The sequence below is a fragment of the Schistocerca piceifrons genome, chromosome 8 (assembly GCF_021461385.2).
Source record: "Schistocerca piceifrons isolate TAMUIC-IGC-003096 chromosome 8, iqSchPice1.1, whole genome shotgun sequence".
NCBI classification, from domain to species: domain Eukaryota; kingdom Metazoa; phylum Arthropoda; class Insecta; order Orthoptera; family Acrididae; genus Schistocerca; species Schistocerca piceifrons.
This window is the reverse complement of record NC_060145.1, coordinates 299,931,656-299,948,034: the sequence shown is the minus strand read 5'-3', so window position 1 is coordinate 299,948,034 and position 16,379 is coordinate 299,931,656. Positions and strand designations below refer to the sequence as shown.

Genomic DNA, 16,379 nt, shown 5'->3' with positions numbered 1-16,379 from the left:
GTGTGCACATGTGTGTGAGAATTTATAGTTAAGACAGAAAAAGAGCCTGAAAGGTAGCAAGGTGTTTGTGGTATTACATGTGTCTATATACCACAAATTTCTGTTTGAGGTGAGTGGTTGCCTTTCTCATTTTTGTTTCTTGCTTCCACTCTGAGAGAGAGAGAGAGAGAGAGAGAGAGAGAGAGAGAGAGCAACTGACATAATTGTGAAAACCTGTCTTTCTAACACCCTCACACATACATTTGGAAAATGTACATTGTATTAAATGTTTACATTTTATTCCACTATGTCAGGAATAGCTTACATTTTTCATGCATATCCATAGAGAACTCATTAACATTAAGTAGTATTAAGTCACCCATATTCTTCCTAGAACATATAGCTGAAGAGCCAAAGAAACTGGTACACCCGCCTAATATCATGCAGGGCCCCCCATGAGTAAGCAGAAGTGCCACAGCATGACATGGCATGGACTTGACTAATGTCTGAAGTAGTACTGGAGGGAATTGACACCATGACTCCTGCATCTGTAAATTCTCACACACATGTCCACACAGATACCTAACTGTGTGGCTGTAAGAGTATGAGGGGGTGGAGATCTCTTCTGAACAGCAATTTGCAAGGCATCCCAGATATGCTCAATGATATTAATGTCTGGGGCGTTTGCTGGCCAGCGGAAGTGTGTAAACTCAGAAAAGTGTTCCAGGAGCCACTCTGTAGCAATTATGGATGTGTGGGGTGTCACACTGTCCTGTTGGAATTGCCCAAGTCCGTCAGAATGCACAATGGACTTGAATTGATGCAGGTGATCAGTCAGGATGCCTATGTATGTGTCACCTCTCAAAGTCCTATCTAGACATATCAGGGGTCCCATATCACTCCAACTGCATGTGTCCCACACCATTACAGAGACTCCACCAGCTTCAACAGTGACATGCATGGTCCTTGGATTCATGAGGCTATCTCCATACGAGTACATGTCCATCCGCTCTACACAATTTGAAATGAGACTCACCCAACCAGGCAACATGTTTCCAGTCATCAACAGCCTGATGTTGGTGTTGATGGGCCCAGTTGAGGCATAAAGCTTTGTTTTGTGAAGTCATCAACAGTACATGAGTGGGCCTTGGGCTCTGAAAGCCCCTATTGACAATGTTTCCTTGAATGGTTCACATGCTGACACTTGTTGAGAGCCCAGCAATGAAATCTGCAGCCTTTTATGGAGGGGTTGCATTTCTGTTGCTTTGAATGATTCTCTTTTGTTGTTGGTTCTGTTCTTGCAGGTTTTTTTTTTTTTTTTTTCCAGCCGCAGTGATGTCAGAGATTTGATGTTTTATCAGATTCCTGGTATTCACAGCACACTTCTGAAATGGTTGTGTGGGAAAATCTCAACTTCATTGCTACCTCGAAGATAGCGTGTCCCATTGTAAATGTGTCGCCTATAACACCACGTTCAAATTCACTTAAATCTTGATAACCTGCAATTGTAGCAGCAGTAACTGATCTGACAACTGCACCAGACACTTGTCTTATATAGGCACTGCCAACCACAGCACCATATTCTGCCTGTTCACATACCTCTGTACTTGAATACACATGCCTAAACCAGTTTCTTTGGCGCTTCAATGTAATAATTTTTGTTTTGCATATTTATTTTTGTAGTTTGTAATTAAATTTCCTTACTTGTTGTTCTGTGTGGCCTGACAGCTTACTTGGCGGCTTACTTGATGTGACTAGAGACATTCGGTGATCTAAATGGTTAATGGAGAATCTCATATAAAGATGTGAAACAAATACTATCATAGAGATAGAGGGGCGGCCAGTACTTACCTCAGCTCAGTACAGCCAATAGATACACAAAAAACAGAACCGAAAATTTACATTCCTAGCTTTTGGAACAAATGTTCCTTCATCATTAAAGTTAAAATAGTAATCATAAGAAGGAACTCCAACACATCCTTTCATCCGGCCATCCCCCTGGACTGAACCTATGTTAAACAACCTCACTCCCATTTACTCTTCAGTCTTCTCCTCTTTCCCTTTCCTCTTTAGCCATTCACACATCTTTTCATCCTACATAGTTGTGTTTATCTTTATATTATATACCTCTTTACTTCTGTATGCATCCTCTTTGGTTTGAAGCTGGCACAGTACTTACAGCAGAATATCTTTGGCTTCCCTCTGACAACCATGCCTCCATCCTTGCTACCCTCCCTGTTTTCCTTTCCCTGTTGCTTCATAACTTGGGTTGTGAGTAACTGAATCCACTTTCCCTTCTTCCCTTTGTTTCCCCTCTCTCCTCCCTGATGAAGGAACATTTGTTCCAAAAGCTAGGAATGTAAATTTTTGGTTCTGTTTTTTGTGTATCTATCAGCTGTACTGAGCTAAGTACTGGCCAGCCCATGTATCTTTTTTAGTATTTGACTACAGACATTGTAATACCATTTTCAACATTATGTAGAAATGTAACTAAAATGTTTACTTTTTCTGCCTTTTACATTTTATCAAGGAAAAGGAACCTCTGTTCTCACAAGTTTTATAAATGGCTTTTCATCTGCTGTAATTTTTCGACCCATAAAGCTAAGCTGAACTGTGACTTGAATCTGAAACTTTACCTTATGGCCCAACTCAAGAGTTTGTTTGGCAGTACCTCTTCCTTATTCTTGCAAACTCTACTGGAGCATTCACAAAGTACTTCTGAAAAGCAGTAGGGCTTGCATAAATTAAAGGCAAGAAATGTAATATACTGTAGCTGACAACCATAAACATCTACAAGGATGGGGAAGGGGGAGACAAGAGGGGATCTTTACCACCCCCACCCTTGAATCTTAAGCACATAGTTTTTATTTGATACAAAATTCTGATACACTGCTGGAAGTTATTTTCTGTTATTCCGCTAAACTCTCCTTTAGCCAGCTGTAGCATTACATGGCTTATCACAATGAGACAGTACTCATTTACCTAAAAAATAGTAATTGTAGAGATATACCACGTGGATAAATTTCTATGGACACCCACGATGATACCACTAAAATATTAAAAAGAAACTTCAATATGTAACAAAAGGACAGCATTATTAGAATTGAAGGTGTCAATTTTAGCACATGTCAAGTCTGTTTGGGCAGGAGTATCTATCACAATTGAGCTAAAATCTGTACCTGTGGTTCTCCACCTACTAACAAAGGTATATGCAGAAATATTAGAAAAATTAACTTAAAAGAAAATCTCAGTTTTATGTGAGAGATTATTTTTTAATGTATTTTAAGTCAGTTGCAAGAAATTATAACCACCCAACAATGAAAGTAAAATATTTGCAGTATTTGACATTCGTGGTGATATAGGATCAGTTATGGTAACGGTTGTCACAAGTAACTTTAAAAAAAAGTAGTGAGTGTATGAGTGCAGTCAACAGTATAAGCAGACAGTTGAATTCATGTGGCTCAATGGCCAGGTGCAAGTATTTCAATTGGACTCATTTTCGGCAACTTTTGTGTCCTTATCTGGACATTTCGTGTAGGACAGTCTCTTCTGAAACTTTACGAAATCGTATTCATATGCTAGGCTTTTTGTTGCCACTGTACGTGGGCCAACCACAAAGATTTAAATTGAACTTGCAGGTAATTCTGGCTCAAAAAACTACCTCAGATGTATTTATTTTCATTCTTTCAGACTTAAGTTATAGATATTGTGTCCCAAGATTTTAAACATGGCTGCAGCAGCAACTGTTAAAATTCTTCACATTAAAGGATGACAGCCAAAAACAGTTGCAGGACAGAATTTTTTTTATTAAAATTCTTGACCAAGGTTTCGGTACATATAAATATACCTTCATCAGAAGTAAAACTTCTAAAATTACATCATGCACTGGAGAATAATAAAAACAATTATGCCAAAAGGCGTCGTCAATAATTGAAATATCATCTCCATTTGTACAACATGTGTAATGGGCACAGGATAAAAGCGAACAGCTTGATCCTGTGCCCATTACACATGTTGTACAAATGGATATGATATTTCAATTATTGACGACGCCTTTTGGCATAATTGTTTTTATTATTCTCCAGTGCATGGTGTAATTTTAGAAGTTTTACTTCTGATGAAGGTATATTTATATGTACCGAAACCTTGGTCAAGAATTTTAATAAAAAAAATTCTGTCCTGCAACTGTTTTTGGCTGTCATCCTTTAATGTGAAGATATTGTGTCCTGTGACACTCCTCTTACGACACTCCAATTATATAAATGAATCTTGTATATTCTACAACTTTAAATTTCCAACTTACTATCTCTTCGTATTTTAAACATAAATCAGAAAAATAAATTAACTACTTTTGAAACGAAAGGTGAAGGCCTATATATCACCTATTGAAGAAATGCTGACATATACACAAATTAGAAATTTGTTGCTAACAGAAAATTTGAAAAATAGAAAGGAATCTCAAAAGAAGACGACCAGACACTATGTGTAAAAACTATGAGAACCAATGGGAAACTAATTAATATTGTATGATTGATGGGCAAATACCTGCTAACATAGTGTGTTGTGTGCTGAGGTGTAAATGGTTGAGACAGTGATGCTTACCGATGTAGTAAGTATACAGATAGATAGACCATATAAATCCATACTAGATACAGCCAGCAGAACAGTGGAAGAGGACTGCAACTGGTTCATTGTAAATAGTTTAACTCTAATCTTACAAAAACTGATAGCAATTAATTCAAGACAAATAAAAATGGCAGCTACCAGAAACAGCGACCCATGTTAATATATTAAAAACACTTTATTTATGAAATTCTTAAGTATCAAGATGGATAACTAACTGAGGTGGTGCCACCATTTGAATAATGTAACCCAAGAGCTCAGTTATGTCTGCTTGCTTTTAGTAATCCCTCTCATTGTGCTGACCTGCATATGAGATTCTCAGTATATTTTGCATAATTTCGCTCAGTACTATGGCATAATCATGTAGAGAAATGCAGCTACAGCCAAAGAATATTTCTTTTACAGAAGTTTATAGTATGAATATTGTATGAAGTTGAAACTTCCTGGCAGATTAAAACAGTATTCTGGATGGGGACTCGAAGCTGGGACCTTAACCTTTCTTGGGCAAGTGCTCTACCAACTGAGCTACACAATCATAACTCACGACCCAATCTCACAGCACTACTTTCACCAATACCCCATCCTGTACATTCCAAATTTTGTGGAAATTCTCGCGAATACTTTGCAGGACAAGCACTGCTGGAAGAAAGGATATTGCAGACACACAGAAAATAGGATATGAAGTATTGGTGGAAGTAGATCTGTGAGAACAGCTTGTGAATCATTCTCAGATAGCTCAATTGCTAAAGTACTTACCAGCCATAGGCAAAGGCCCCAAGTTCAAGTCCCAGTGTGGTACTCAATTTTAATTTTCTGGGAAGTTCAAATCACTGCACACTGCTACAGAGTGAAAATTTATTCTGGAAACTACCCTTCCAGGCAGTCGATAAGTCATGAGTTGTGCTTGGATGGTTGTTGATAGAGCACTTGCCTGCGAAGGGCAAAGGTCCCAGGTTCAAGTCCCAGTTCGGCACACAGTTTAATCTGCCATGAAGTTTCAAATCAGTGCACACTCCACTTCAGAGTGAAAATTCATTCTTGTATAACATTTATAACAGAATTCTTACAGAAGCTTCTTCTGGAACTGTTTGATTCTTACACTAGCATGTCAGTACACTTATGTTTAGATGGTATTTGTGATTAACATTAGCAGTGAGTTTAGGATGAACTATGAAATTTTCTACTAGAATACTAAAAGTAAAAATTATTTCTAAAGAGTCTTTGCATCCCTGTATAGGTGTCAGAATGGAGGTTTATATTCTGATCCTGAAGTTTCTAAAATGCTGCCAGTGGGAATCAGGTGGGAAACCCCAAAATTTCAAAAATAAAGTAAATGAGTATTGGTCACACCTAAAATTTATCATAATATTTGGACATATCACATAACTATAATGCCGATCTTAACAGGTATTGACATTGCCAGTTCAGTCAATTGACAGTTTTCTCTGAAATCAGTAAAGTTACATAAATGCTGAGTATGAGGTAGTGGATAAAAACAGCAGCTAGTAAGTGTAAGAGGAAGAGGAATAGTTTTTTCAAAAAAGATGCTTTTGTATGCTGTAATTTGAGTACCTTCAGTTATAATTAGTTGATATGAAGTATCTCCATGAGCCATGAGCCTTGCTGAGTTCAGGTGGCTTGTGTCTCGATACGGATAGTCATGCTGTAGCTGCAACGACAACGGAGTGTTATGTATGCAAAGGCCAGACAAACAGGTGAGGCAGCAGCCTCTTCAGTAGCTGCGAGGACAACAGTCTGGGTGAGTGGCTTATCTGGCCTTGTAACATCAGCCAACACTTCCTTGCTGTGTTGGTACTGCAAACTGCTGAAAGCAAGAGGGGAAACTGCAGCTGTCATTTTTCCGAATGTATATAGCTCTACTGTGTGATGGCATCCTCCTGCACAAGATATTGTGGGGATAAAATGACCCCCATTTGAATTACTGGTTGGGGGGACTACTCAGGAGGATGTCATCACAAGGAAAAGTAAAACTGGCATTCTATGAGCCAGGATGTGGAATGTTAGATCCCTTAATAGGGCAGGTACATTAGAAAATTTATAAAGGGAACTCAGTAGGTTGATATTATCTTGTTGAGAATGCTGTGGAACAATATGGCAGGAAACAGGATATTTGTTCAGCTTCTCTCAGATCTCCCTCCCCCTTTGCAGCGGTTCCACCTGGTTTTATTTATTTTATTGATTTTCGTCAATGTCGACGTACTGCATTGCTACACTGGCTGAAAAATGGGGTTTGTAATTTAGACACTGATTATGGTAAATAATGTAGCCAACAGATGCTCAGTTGTGTTTCACTGTCCTTTTCTTTCACTTTACACAACCCCCCATATACACATTTATATGGCCAGTGCACTATTGTTTAACTTTCGATAATAGTTTAGTAGTTTGCAGGCAAACCTCTGCATACTGCTACAATAGTTTCCTGTTGGACATCTATCAGCAGTAAAACCCAACCACAAAGTTCACGTTTCTTGAACAATAAACAAGTACATATGGAGCAGACATTGTCATTGTTTTTACACATGGCCTAATTGTTTAACACTTATTCCACAGTTAAGTTGAAGCATTGTTGATGTTCTAACCAATACAGGTTTCTTGTCTGAAACTTGGCCATGGACTGACTGTCTCGTGACCAAAAATCGGGCCCTTATATATCATCACAATAATAGGTACTGAAACTACACATTGTTTAAAGTTAAATTTACAGAAATTGCAGTTGAAACTTTCTTCATTCAATCAACTGAATACATCAAAAAAATGGTTATTTTAACAGTTTCTTCTACTACAAGAGTTAGGCCAAATTATTTGTTAAAATCACGAAATTAACAAATATTGTTACACTAACAATACTTTTGACAAAACTGTTAATTACTTTGGAATTAATTCAGGGCTGGTTTTGCTAACATGTTTTCAAATAGAGCTAAATAGATACTTTAAGATTACTAGTATTTCATCTTACAAATGTTTATAATTAGTACAGAATTTATACTTGTTTATACATCAACAATAGAATTTAAGTTACAAAGCAGTTACTGATTTCACCCTGTAATGAAAGATACTAACTAGGAATAGTCAAAATCAGTTAGAAAATCAGTTACAAACCTAAAACTAAGCACACAATTAGATCTGGTGTTATATTCTTTGAAACTGAGTGCCAACCTTTCTGTTTTATGGAAATGCAGATAATATTCACGTATGTTAATGGTAATTAGTTAAAATTGAAAAAATGAATTCTAAGGAGGCAAATTCCAAAACAAGAGGGGAATTAAAATTATCCCAGCTTGCTTTGTCACACCTTATACCCCATGCAAGTAGTTCAAACAGTTTGAAGAAGACAGTGAAAGAATGCACGATGAGGTAAAGAAAATTATATAGCTAGTTAAGGGCGACAAAAATTTAATTGTAATGGGCGACTGAAATTCAGTAGTAGGAAAAGAAATAAAAGGGAAAATAGTAGATGAATTTGGACATTTGGAAAGAAAAGAAAGAGGAAACCATGTGATATGATTTTGCATAGAGAGTAATTTAATCATCACTAAGTCTTGGTTTAAGAATCAAGAATGAAGATTGTATACATGGAAGGTTACCTGGGTACACTAGACACTTTCAGGTTAACTATGTAATGGTAAGATTGAGATTTGGAAACAAGATTTTCCAATGTAAGCCGTTTCCAGTGGCAGATGTGGCCTCCAGTCATAATTAACTGCAAATAAAAACCGAAAGAATTACATAAAGGTAGGAAATTAAGTATATGGGACCTAGGTAAACCAAAATAAAAAGAGGATGTTGAGAGCTTCAGATGGGAGTATAGGTGGGGAAAGGAAAGCAGTAGAAGATGAATGGGTAACTTTGAGAGACGAAATAATGAAGGTAGTAGAGGATCACATAGGTAAAAAGCCAAGGCCTAGTAGAAATCCCTGGATAACACAGAAGATATTGAATTTAATTGATAAAAGAAGAAAATATAAAAATATAGCAAATGGAGCAGGTGAAAAGGTATACAGATGCCAAGAAAATGAGATTGTCAGAAATGTAAAATTGCTAAGCTGGAATGGCTAGAGGAAAAGTGCAATGCTGTCGAAATATATATGAACAGGGGAAAGATGGATGCCATGTATAGGAGAATTAAAGAGACCTTCAGAGGAAAGAGAAGCAGCTGTATGAATAGCAAGAGCTCAGATGATGAGCGAATATTGAGCAAAGTTGGAAGGAGTACAAAGAAGGGCTATGCAAGGTAAATGAATCTGAAGCAAATAGTGGGTAAAGAGAAGAGAAAGTAAATAAAGGTAATTTGGGAAATATGAAACTGGAAAAGGAATTTGAGAGATTGCTGAAAGGCCTAAGTCAAAACAAGGCCCCTTAAGTAAACAACATTCCCTCACATTTTGCATACTGTGTGGAATGAATTTATTGTACGTTTTTAGCATTTGTAGATTTAAAAAAGCATTTGACAGTGTTGGTTGAACTACACTCTTTGAAATTTTTAGATAGCAGGTATAAAACACAGGGGTTGCAACTGTTTTTACAACTTGTACAGAAACCACACTGCAATTATGAGGTTTAACAGACACTTAGGGAAGCAATAGATGGAAACTGAAATAAACAGGACTGTGCCTATTTGTGATGTTATTGAGTCTGTATTTTGAGCAGATAGTATAGGAGACCAAGGAGAAATTCTGAAAGGAAATTGCAGTTCAGGGAGATGCAATAAAAATGTGAGGGGCTTGTCACTGCCATTTTAGTTCTGTCGGAGATGGTAGAGGACTTGGAAGAGCAGTTGAATGGAATACATAGTGTCTTAAAAAGAAATTATGAGATGAACGTCAACTAAAATACAATGTGGGTAAAGGAGTGTAGTTGAATGAAATCAGGGAATTAGTTTGGTAAACGGGCCACCAAAAGTGGTAAATGAGTCTAGCTATTGTAACTGAGTGTTGGCATATATGAGAGTGAAACATGGACTACAAGCAGTTCAGACAAGAAGAGAAGGGACGCTTTTGAAATGTGGTGCTATGGAAGAATGCTGAAGATTATATGAGTAGATTGAGTAACTAATGAAGTACTGAATAAAACTGGAGAGAAAAGAAATTTAAGGGGCAAATTTGACTAAAAGAAGATGTTGGTTGATAGGACACATGCTGAGCCATCAAAGAATTGGCATTTTGGTAATGGAGGGAAGTGTGGGATGTAAAAGCTATAGAGGGAGACCTAGGCATAAATACCATAAATGGGTTCATATGGATGTAAATTGCTGTAGTTGTGCAGAGATGATGAAGTTTGTGCAGGATAAGCTAGTGTGGAGAGTTGCATCAAATTAGTCTTTGCACTGAAGACCACAACAATAACATTAATTTTTTATGAATTTTTGTGCATTTTTTTTCTCTGGCTTGTATTTGTACTCTTCAATATTTCAAAGTCTGTTGTTCACATGTAATTATTGTTCCCTTCATATTAGTGAAGAAATTTTAAAAAATCCATGGGGTATAGATTAAGCTGTGTCTTTCAATTTGTGTACCTGCTCTGTTGGAGTTGATCCTTCATTGTAGTTGGTAAAGAGAACTCCTGTCTCATACAGTACTGTAATTAATTTGGAATTGATAGAATAAATTATAAAAAGTGAAACATCATCTCCAAGATTATATGCTCATTGTAAGTATATAGGACATCACTCTTCAGAAATTAAGTACCATAAATTGTGTTAACTTTCTTAAAACTAAGTGTTTCCAATTTGTTCCAGTTGTGTATTAATGATGTGCTCCTTGGAAGTTATTCATAATGATTTGTTTGATATTATGATTGTTATTATTATTGTTATCATTATTATTACTACTACTGCTCAACTATATGAAGATAATATTTGCTTTGTGGAAGTAATATGTGGCTTATGTTAGATTATATGTAAAGAATATATTTTTACTGTCAAAGGGTAAATTATTGCCACAAACCAGCTAATTACAGGACATTATACTCTGATTTTTCATGCAGTATACCTGTAATTTGTATCCGCTTTTTCTTAACAGGCTTCTTTCTCGTGTGCTGTCAAATTGGAAAAGCATCACGTACTTCATGGAAGTTTTCCATGCTCTTATTCAGCGACTGAAAGAAATTATAAACCACAACACGACAATAGCGTATAAATTACTGGCCACTCCAAACAAATCTGGTCACACACCACTTGACATAGCGTGCCGTTTTCTGCAATCTAGTCGCCAGAATGCCGTAGCAGTTCGTTATTTGGCAGATACAATGGTAGAAGAAGGTCTTGCAATTGGTAAGGTAAGAAACCATCTCTTTATAATACCCTGCACATCAGAAGTCAAACAAAACTTAAATTCACCAATATCAAAAGTTGTTAATAATTATACTATTTCAGTGTTGTCACTTGTTAGTGTATGGTGATCATCATCATCATCATCATCATTTTCTTGAGGCCTTATTCCCACAACTATGTGGGGTTGGCCTGATTACTATTTATTTGGCAGTGTTAGTTGCAGAGGGTGGCCAGATGCCCTTCCTCCCACCACCCCAAACCCCCCGGGATGTAATTAGTGTTCCCCATCTGTATGCTTCTAGTGTAAGCCATGGAATAGTGCGAACATGTTGCAAATGTCTGCGAGTCATGTAACTGACATGGAACATGGGGACCAGCATGGTATTCACCTAGGGGGATGTGGAAAACCATGTAAAAAACCACATCTAGGCTGGCTGGCGTACTGGCCCTCATCGTTAATCTGCTGGGTGGATTCAATCCAGGGCTGGCGTGCCTACTCGAGTCCAGGAAGCAGTTCATTAACGCTCTTGGCTACCCTGGTGGGTTGTTAGTGTACAGTAATCACTGTTGTTATTTTCCTCCAGATCTGATATGGATATTGATTTAGGTGCACACTGAGTCTAAAAGCTGTAACTTTTAATTAATGTTTTCATTGCTGAATTTTTGCCACTGAGAATATGAGTGAAATAGACAATAGTATCACTGGCATTGAGAAACAGTAGAAATCATTAAAAATGAACAAAGCCCCAGGGCCCATTGGAATCCCTGTCAGATTATATGTGCAATTTTCAGCTGAGTTAGTCCCTCTGTTAACTATAATCTGTCATATATCCTTTTAACAAAAATCTGTGCCAGTAGTTGAAAGAAAGTGCAGTCCATACCTGTCCCTGGAAGTTTAGCAGAAGTGATCCACAAAACTATCGTCCAATTTCCTTGACATCCATTTGTTGTAGAATCTTAGAACATATTCTGAGCTAAAACTTAATGAGATATCTTGAACAGAATGACCTCCTCCATGCCAACCAACAAGCATTTCAAAAGCATAGATTGTATGAGACCCAACTTACACTTTACTCACATGTCACCATGAAAGCCATGTATCAAGGCAGTAAGGGAGATGCAGTTTTTCTCAATTTCCAAAAAACATTTGATTTAGTACCACGCCTACACTTATTAACAAAAGTATGGTCATATGGGGTATCAGATTGAAATAAGAGACTGGATTGAGGGTGTTTTGTTTGGTAGGGAGGATGCAGCATGTTATCTTGGATGGAGAGTCATTCACAGATGTAGAAGTAACTTCAGAAGTATCCCAGGGAAGCATGTTGAGTCCCTTGCTGTTCATGTTGTATATTAATGATGTTGCAGACAATATTGATAGTAATGTCAGACTTTCTGCAGATGACACCATCATCTACAACAAAATACAGTCTGAACGAAGCTGTACAAATATTCAGTCAGACCTTGATAAGATTTCAGAGTGGTGCAGTTATTGGCAGCTTGCTCTAAGTGTAAAAAAAAAAAAAAAAAAAAGCCTATGAATATTACATTAGTGAATCACAGTTGGAATCTGTGAACTCTTACAAATACCTGGGTCTAATACTTAGTATAAATATGAAATGGAGTGATCACATATGATCAGTTGTGGGTAAAGTTGGTAGCAATAGCCTTTGGTTTGTTGGTAGAATACTAGGGAAATCCAATTAGTATACAAAGTAGATTGCTTGCAAATCACTTGTGTGACCCATCCTCATATACTGCTAAAGTGTGTGGGACCCATACCAAACATGACTGGCAAGGGATATTGAACGTATACAGAGAGGGGCAGCAAGCATGGTCACAGGTTTGTTTGACCTGTGGGAGAGTGTCATTGAGATGTTGAAATCACTGAACTGGCAGCCTCTTGAAGATAGATGGAAACCATCCTGAGAAAATCTACTAATTAAGTTTCAAGAACTAGCTTCAAATCATGACTGCAGGAATATACTACAACCCCTTGCTCCCTTGTGGATCATGAGGATAAGATTAGATTAATTACAGCAAGCAGAGAGGCATTTATACAATCATTTTTCCTTTGGTTCATACATGAATGGAACAGGAACCATGCACTTCACAGTCGTTCACAGAGTGTTGTTATAGAGGTGGATGTAGGAGCACAATTTCTTTATGTATGTAGGCTATTCAATATAATACCCTGTTTTTCAAAGTTCATGAAATATTTACTGGAGTTTTTATCTCAACAGAAATGAAATTGTGATAAGTGATATGGGCTTCAAATTGTTGTCATCAGGATGCAAGTCTTTTTGGGATAGTTTCCAATGATGATGTCCTTCTGGTTTTGTGTTGTGTATCTTCAAATAGTTATCTGATGAGCTTGAAGAGGACTTTTGTGGCAGACAAGGACACAAACACAAGAAAGACATTGTATAGAAAAAGGTTTCCTTGTATCATTTTACATTCCTTCTTACCCTACACACACAACTCAGAAAAAATATCTTCTGTCAATCGTATTCACTGACATGTCATACATACCAGCACCAGTTTTCAATACTGGTGGTATAGTTGCAAAGTTCTTATACTTCATCACCATGTGAGGCTGGTGATAATCTGAAACCATCCACACTTCTCATTCGGTACACCATCTTGAAACATGAAAATTCTCAGAACTTTTCAGCAAATAATTTGTGATTTATTTCATGGTTACAGCAAAAATGTTTACTCTATTACAATAACAACAGCTGTGCATACAGACACAAGTTCTTAATGAATATTCTGTGACCTTTCTCGAGATATATACACAAAGATAGGCCACAATGTCTAGAGATTCATCCAATCTATGTAGTTCACAACAGATTTTGCTGTCACTTCTGTATACACAATAAAATCCAGAATGTAACCAGTTTCATTGTGACTTTTGAAAAGCAGTAAGCCCTTATCAAATATATAGTATGACTGTTATCTACGAGGGCCGTTCAGAAAGTAAACTCCGGTTGATTTAAAAAAATACACCAAGTTAAATAAAAATATTTTAATATATACATCTTACAACTACATCTTTGCACTATTTTTCTACATAGTCTCCATAGCGATTGAGGCACTTATCGTATCTCTTCACAAGCTTTGAAATTCCTTCTGCATAAAAATCACCCGCTTGTGCCTGGAGCCAGCCTGTGACCGCATCTTTGAGCTCTTCGTCGTCATCAAACCGCTGTGACCCGACCCATTTCTTCAAATGCATGAAGAGGTGATAATCACTTGGCGCCAGGTCTGGGCTGTAAGGTGGATGGTTGATAACGTCCCACTTGAAGGACTCAAGAAGGGCCGTTGTTCTGCGAGCAGAGTGAGGACGGGCGTTATCGTGCAAAAAAACGATACCGGAAGTCAGCATACCACGGCGTTTGTTCTGTATAGCCCGTCGTAACTTTTTTATTGTTTCACAGTACACATCTTGATTAATGGTCGTACCACGTTCCATGAATTCAACCAACAACACCCCTTTGGCATCCCAAAACACCGTTGCCATCAGTTTTCTGGCAGAAAAATCTTGCGAGGCTTTTCTTGGTTTGGTAGGCGAATTTGAATGTGCCCACATCTTTGATTGTTCTTTTGTCTCAGGGTTCACGTACTTAATCCAGGTTTCGTCACCGGTCACGATTCTGTTTAACAATGGTTCTCCTTCGTCCTCATAATGTGACAGAAAGTCTAATGCATAGGCCATTCTTTGAGTTTTGTGGTGGTCGGTAAGAATTTTGGGCACCCAACGTGCACAGAACTTACGGTAACCCAATCTTGCTGTCACTATCTTGTACAAGAGAGCCTTAGAAATCTGTGGAAAACCAGTAGACAACTCCGACATTGAGAAACATCGATTTTCACGAACTTTTGCATCAACTGTCTGAACGAGTTCGTCAGTCACCAATGATGGTCTACCACTCCTCTCTTCATCATGAACGTTTCCTCGTCCACTTTTAAATAAACGTACCCATTCACGGACAACTACTTCACTCATAACTCTTGGTCCGTACACGGCACAAAGCTCACGATGAATAGCTGCTGCAGAATATCCTTTGGCTGTAAAAAACCTTATGACAGCACGCACTTCACATTTGGCGGGGTTTTCTATTGCAGCACACATTTCAAACTGCCACAAAAACTAAACTAGCGCAGGTACGACATTCACTCGACCACGGCTTGATGCCGACTGACCCGTTGAGTGCGTGAACGCACAGATGGCGTCGCTACTCCCCCCACAACCCGCACTGTGACCAATCGGAGGTTACTTTCTGAACCGCCCTCGTATATACAACTTTTCATTGAGAATAAAAGTCTTACAAATATAGGTTCTGAATTGATGTGACTAGGTGGTGTTTTGTTGGATTTTCTCATTGTTGGAAAAGCGTGCATACAAAATGTAAGCTGACATTTATAGTGTGGCCTTGGAACTTCTTGACTTTCAGAAAACACTAGGCTTTCCTTGGGGTAGACATTCTGGAAGCTTTGCTCTTGCACATCTGTATCTGTTGGAGTACTTGAAAATATTGTGAAAGCTATATCTTAATGGTCCCTGTGTGACAAAAGGTCAGTAAATGTTTGTTTCTGTGCTTGTTTACTCCCAAACATCTTATCAAAAGAGAGCAAAAATATAATTTTCAAAATAACTATTTTCTTGTTTGTGTTTAGGAAAACTGATTTTTATCCCTGGCCAGTTGTATTGTGATATTGACATAAGAATACTTCTTCTTCCTGTTTAGACTTCAGCACTCTTGGTTTCTGTGTCTTCTGGATGCTCTCTTCAAATGTATGTGAAGCTGAACAGAAGTCCTAAAAATAAAAGCTCCTAAACAAAAGCCCCTTGTTCAACCAAGTGATAAAACTACTTGCAAACAACCTATTAAGAGTCTCATTAAGAAGTCTCATAAATAAAGGATTCACCTTAGTGAAAAAAATTAAGAGTAAATGTAATAACTAAAAAAAATTGAAGAACGAAGTATGCATTCAAGAAAAAAGAAGTACAAAAAGGCAGGAGTCAGAAAGCTTTTGCTTTTGTTATCATTTACAAATTTAACATGAGTTAATGTTGATATTGTCTCTGATAAATAATTTGGAACTCACTGATTTCTGTATTTGATAAAAATAAGCCACAATTGTGTTCTTTTGCTCCCTAGAAATTTGTGCCTGTATTAATGCTTCTGAAATACACATTACATATAAACTTCATTCTCATTTGAGATAGTGATCTATTTACTGGAAAACTTTTGTTACAGGAAGTGGATGCCAATGGAAACTCACTCATCCACAAACTTTGTGCATCTGGTGATAATGCACGCTACATCATGGCAGAGTTGCTCAACATGAAGGACCAACAGGGCAAGAGAGTGTTTGATGTAAACCAGAAAAATAATGAAGGCATGTAGTTGCAGTTAAAGTTAAAGAATTTATAGCAGTAGATTGATTTGCAAGAAACTCACAGAAATCAGCTTGAACTACA

General features: G+C 37.5%; 1 protein-coding gene across 3 annotated transcripts in view; it reads left to right on the top strand.

Annotated features, from left to right (window-relative positions):
* LOC124712525 (actin cytoskeleton-regulatory complex protein PAN1-like) overlaps positions 1-16,379 on the top strand; it is a 287,605-nt gene that overhangs the window by 242,238 nt on the left and 28,988 nt on the right. For all 3 annotated transcript variants that reach the window (XM_047242837.1, XM_047242835.1, XM_047242836.1), the window contains 2 exons: positions 10,641-10,896; positions 16,156-16,297. In XM_047242837.1, the coding sequence (XP_047098793.1) occupies positions 10,641-10,896; positions 16,156-16,297 (398 nt within the window). The remainder of the gene's footprint in view (positions 1-10,640; positions 10,897-16,155; positions 16,298-16,379) is intronic.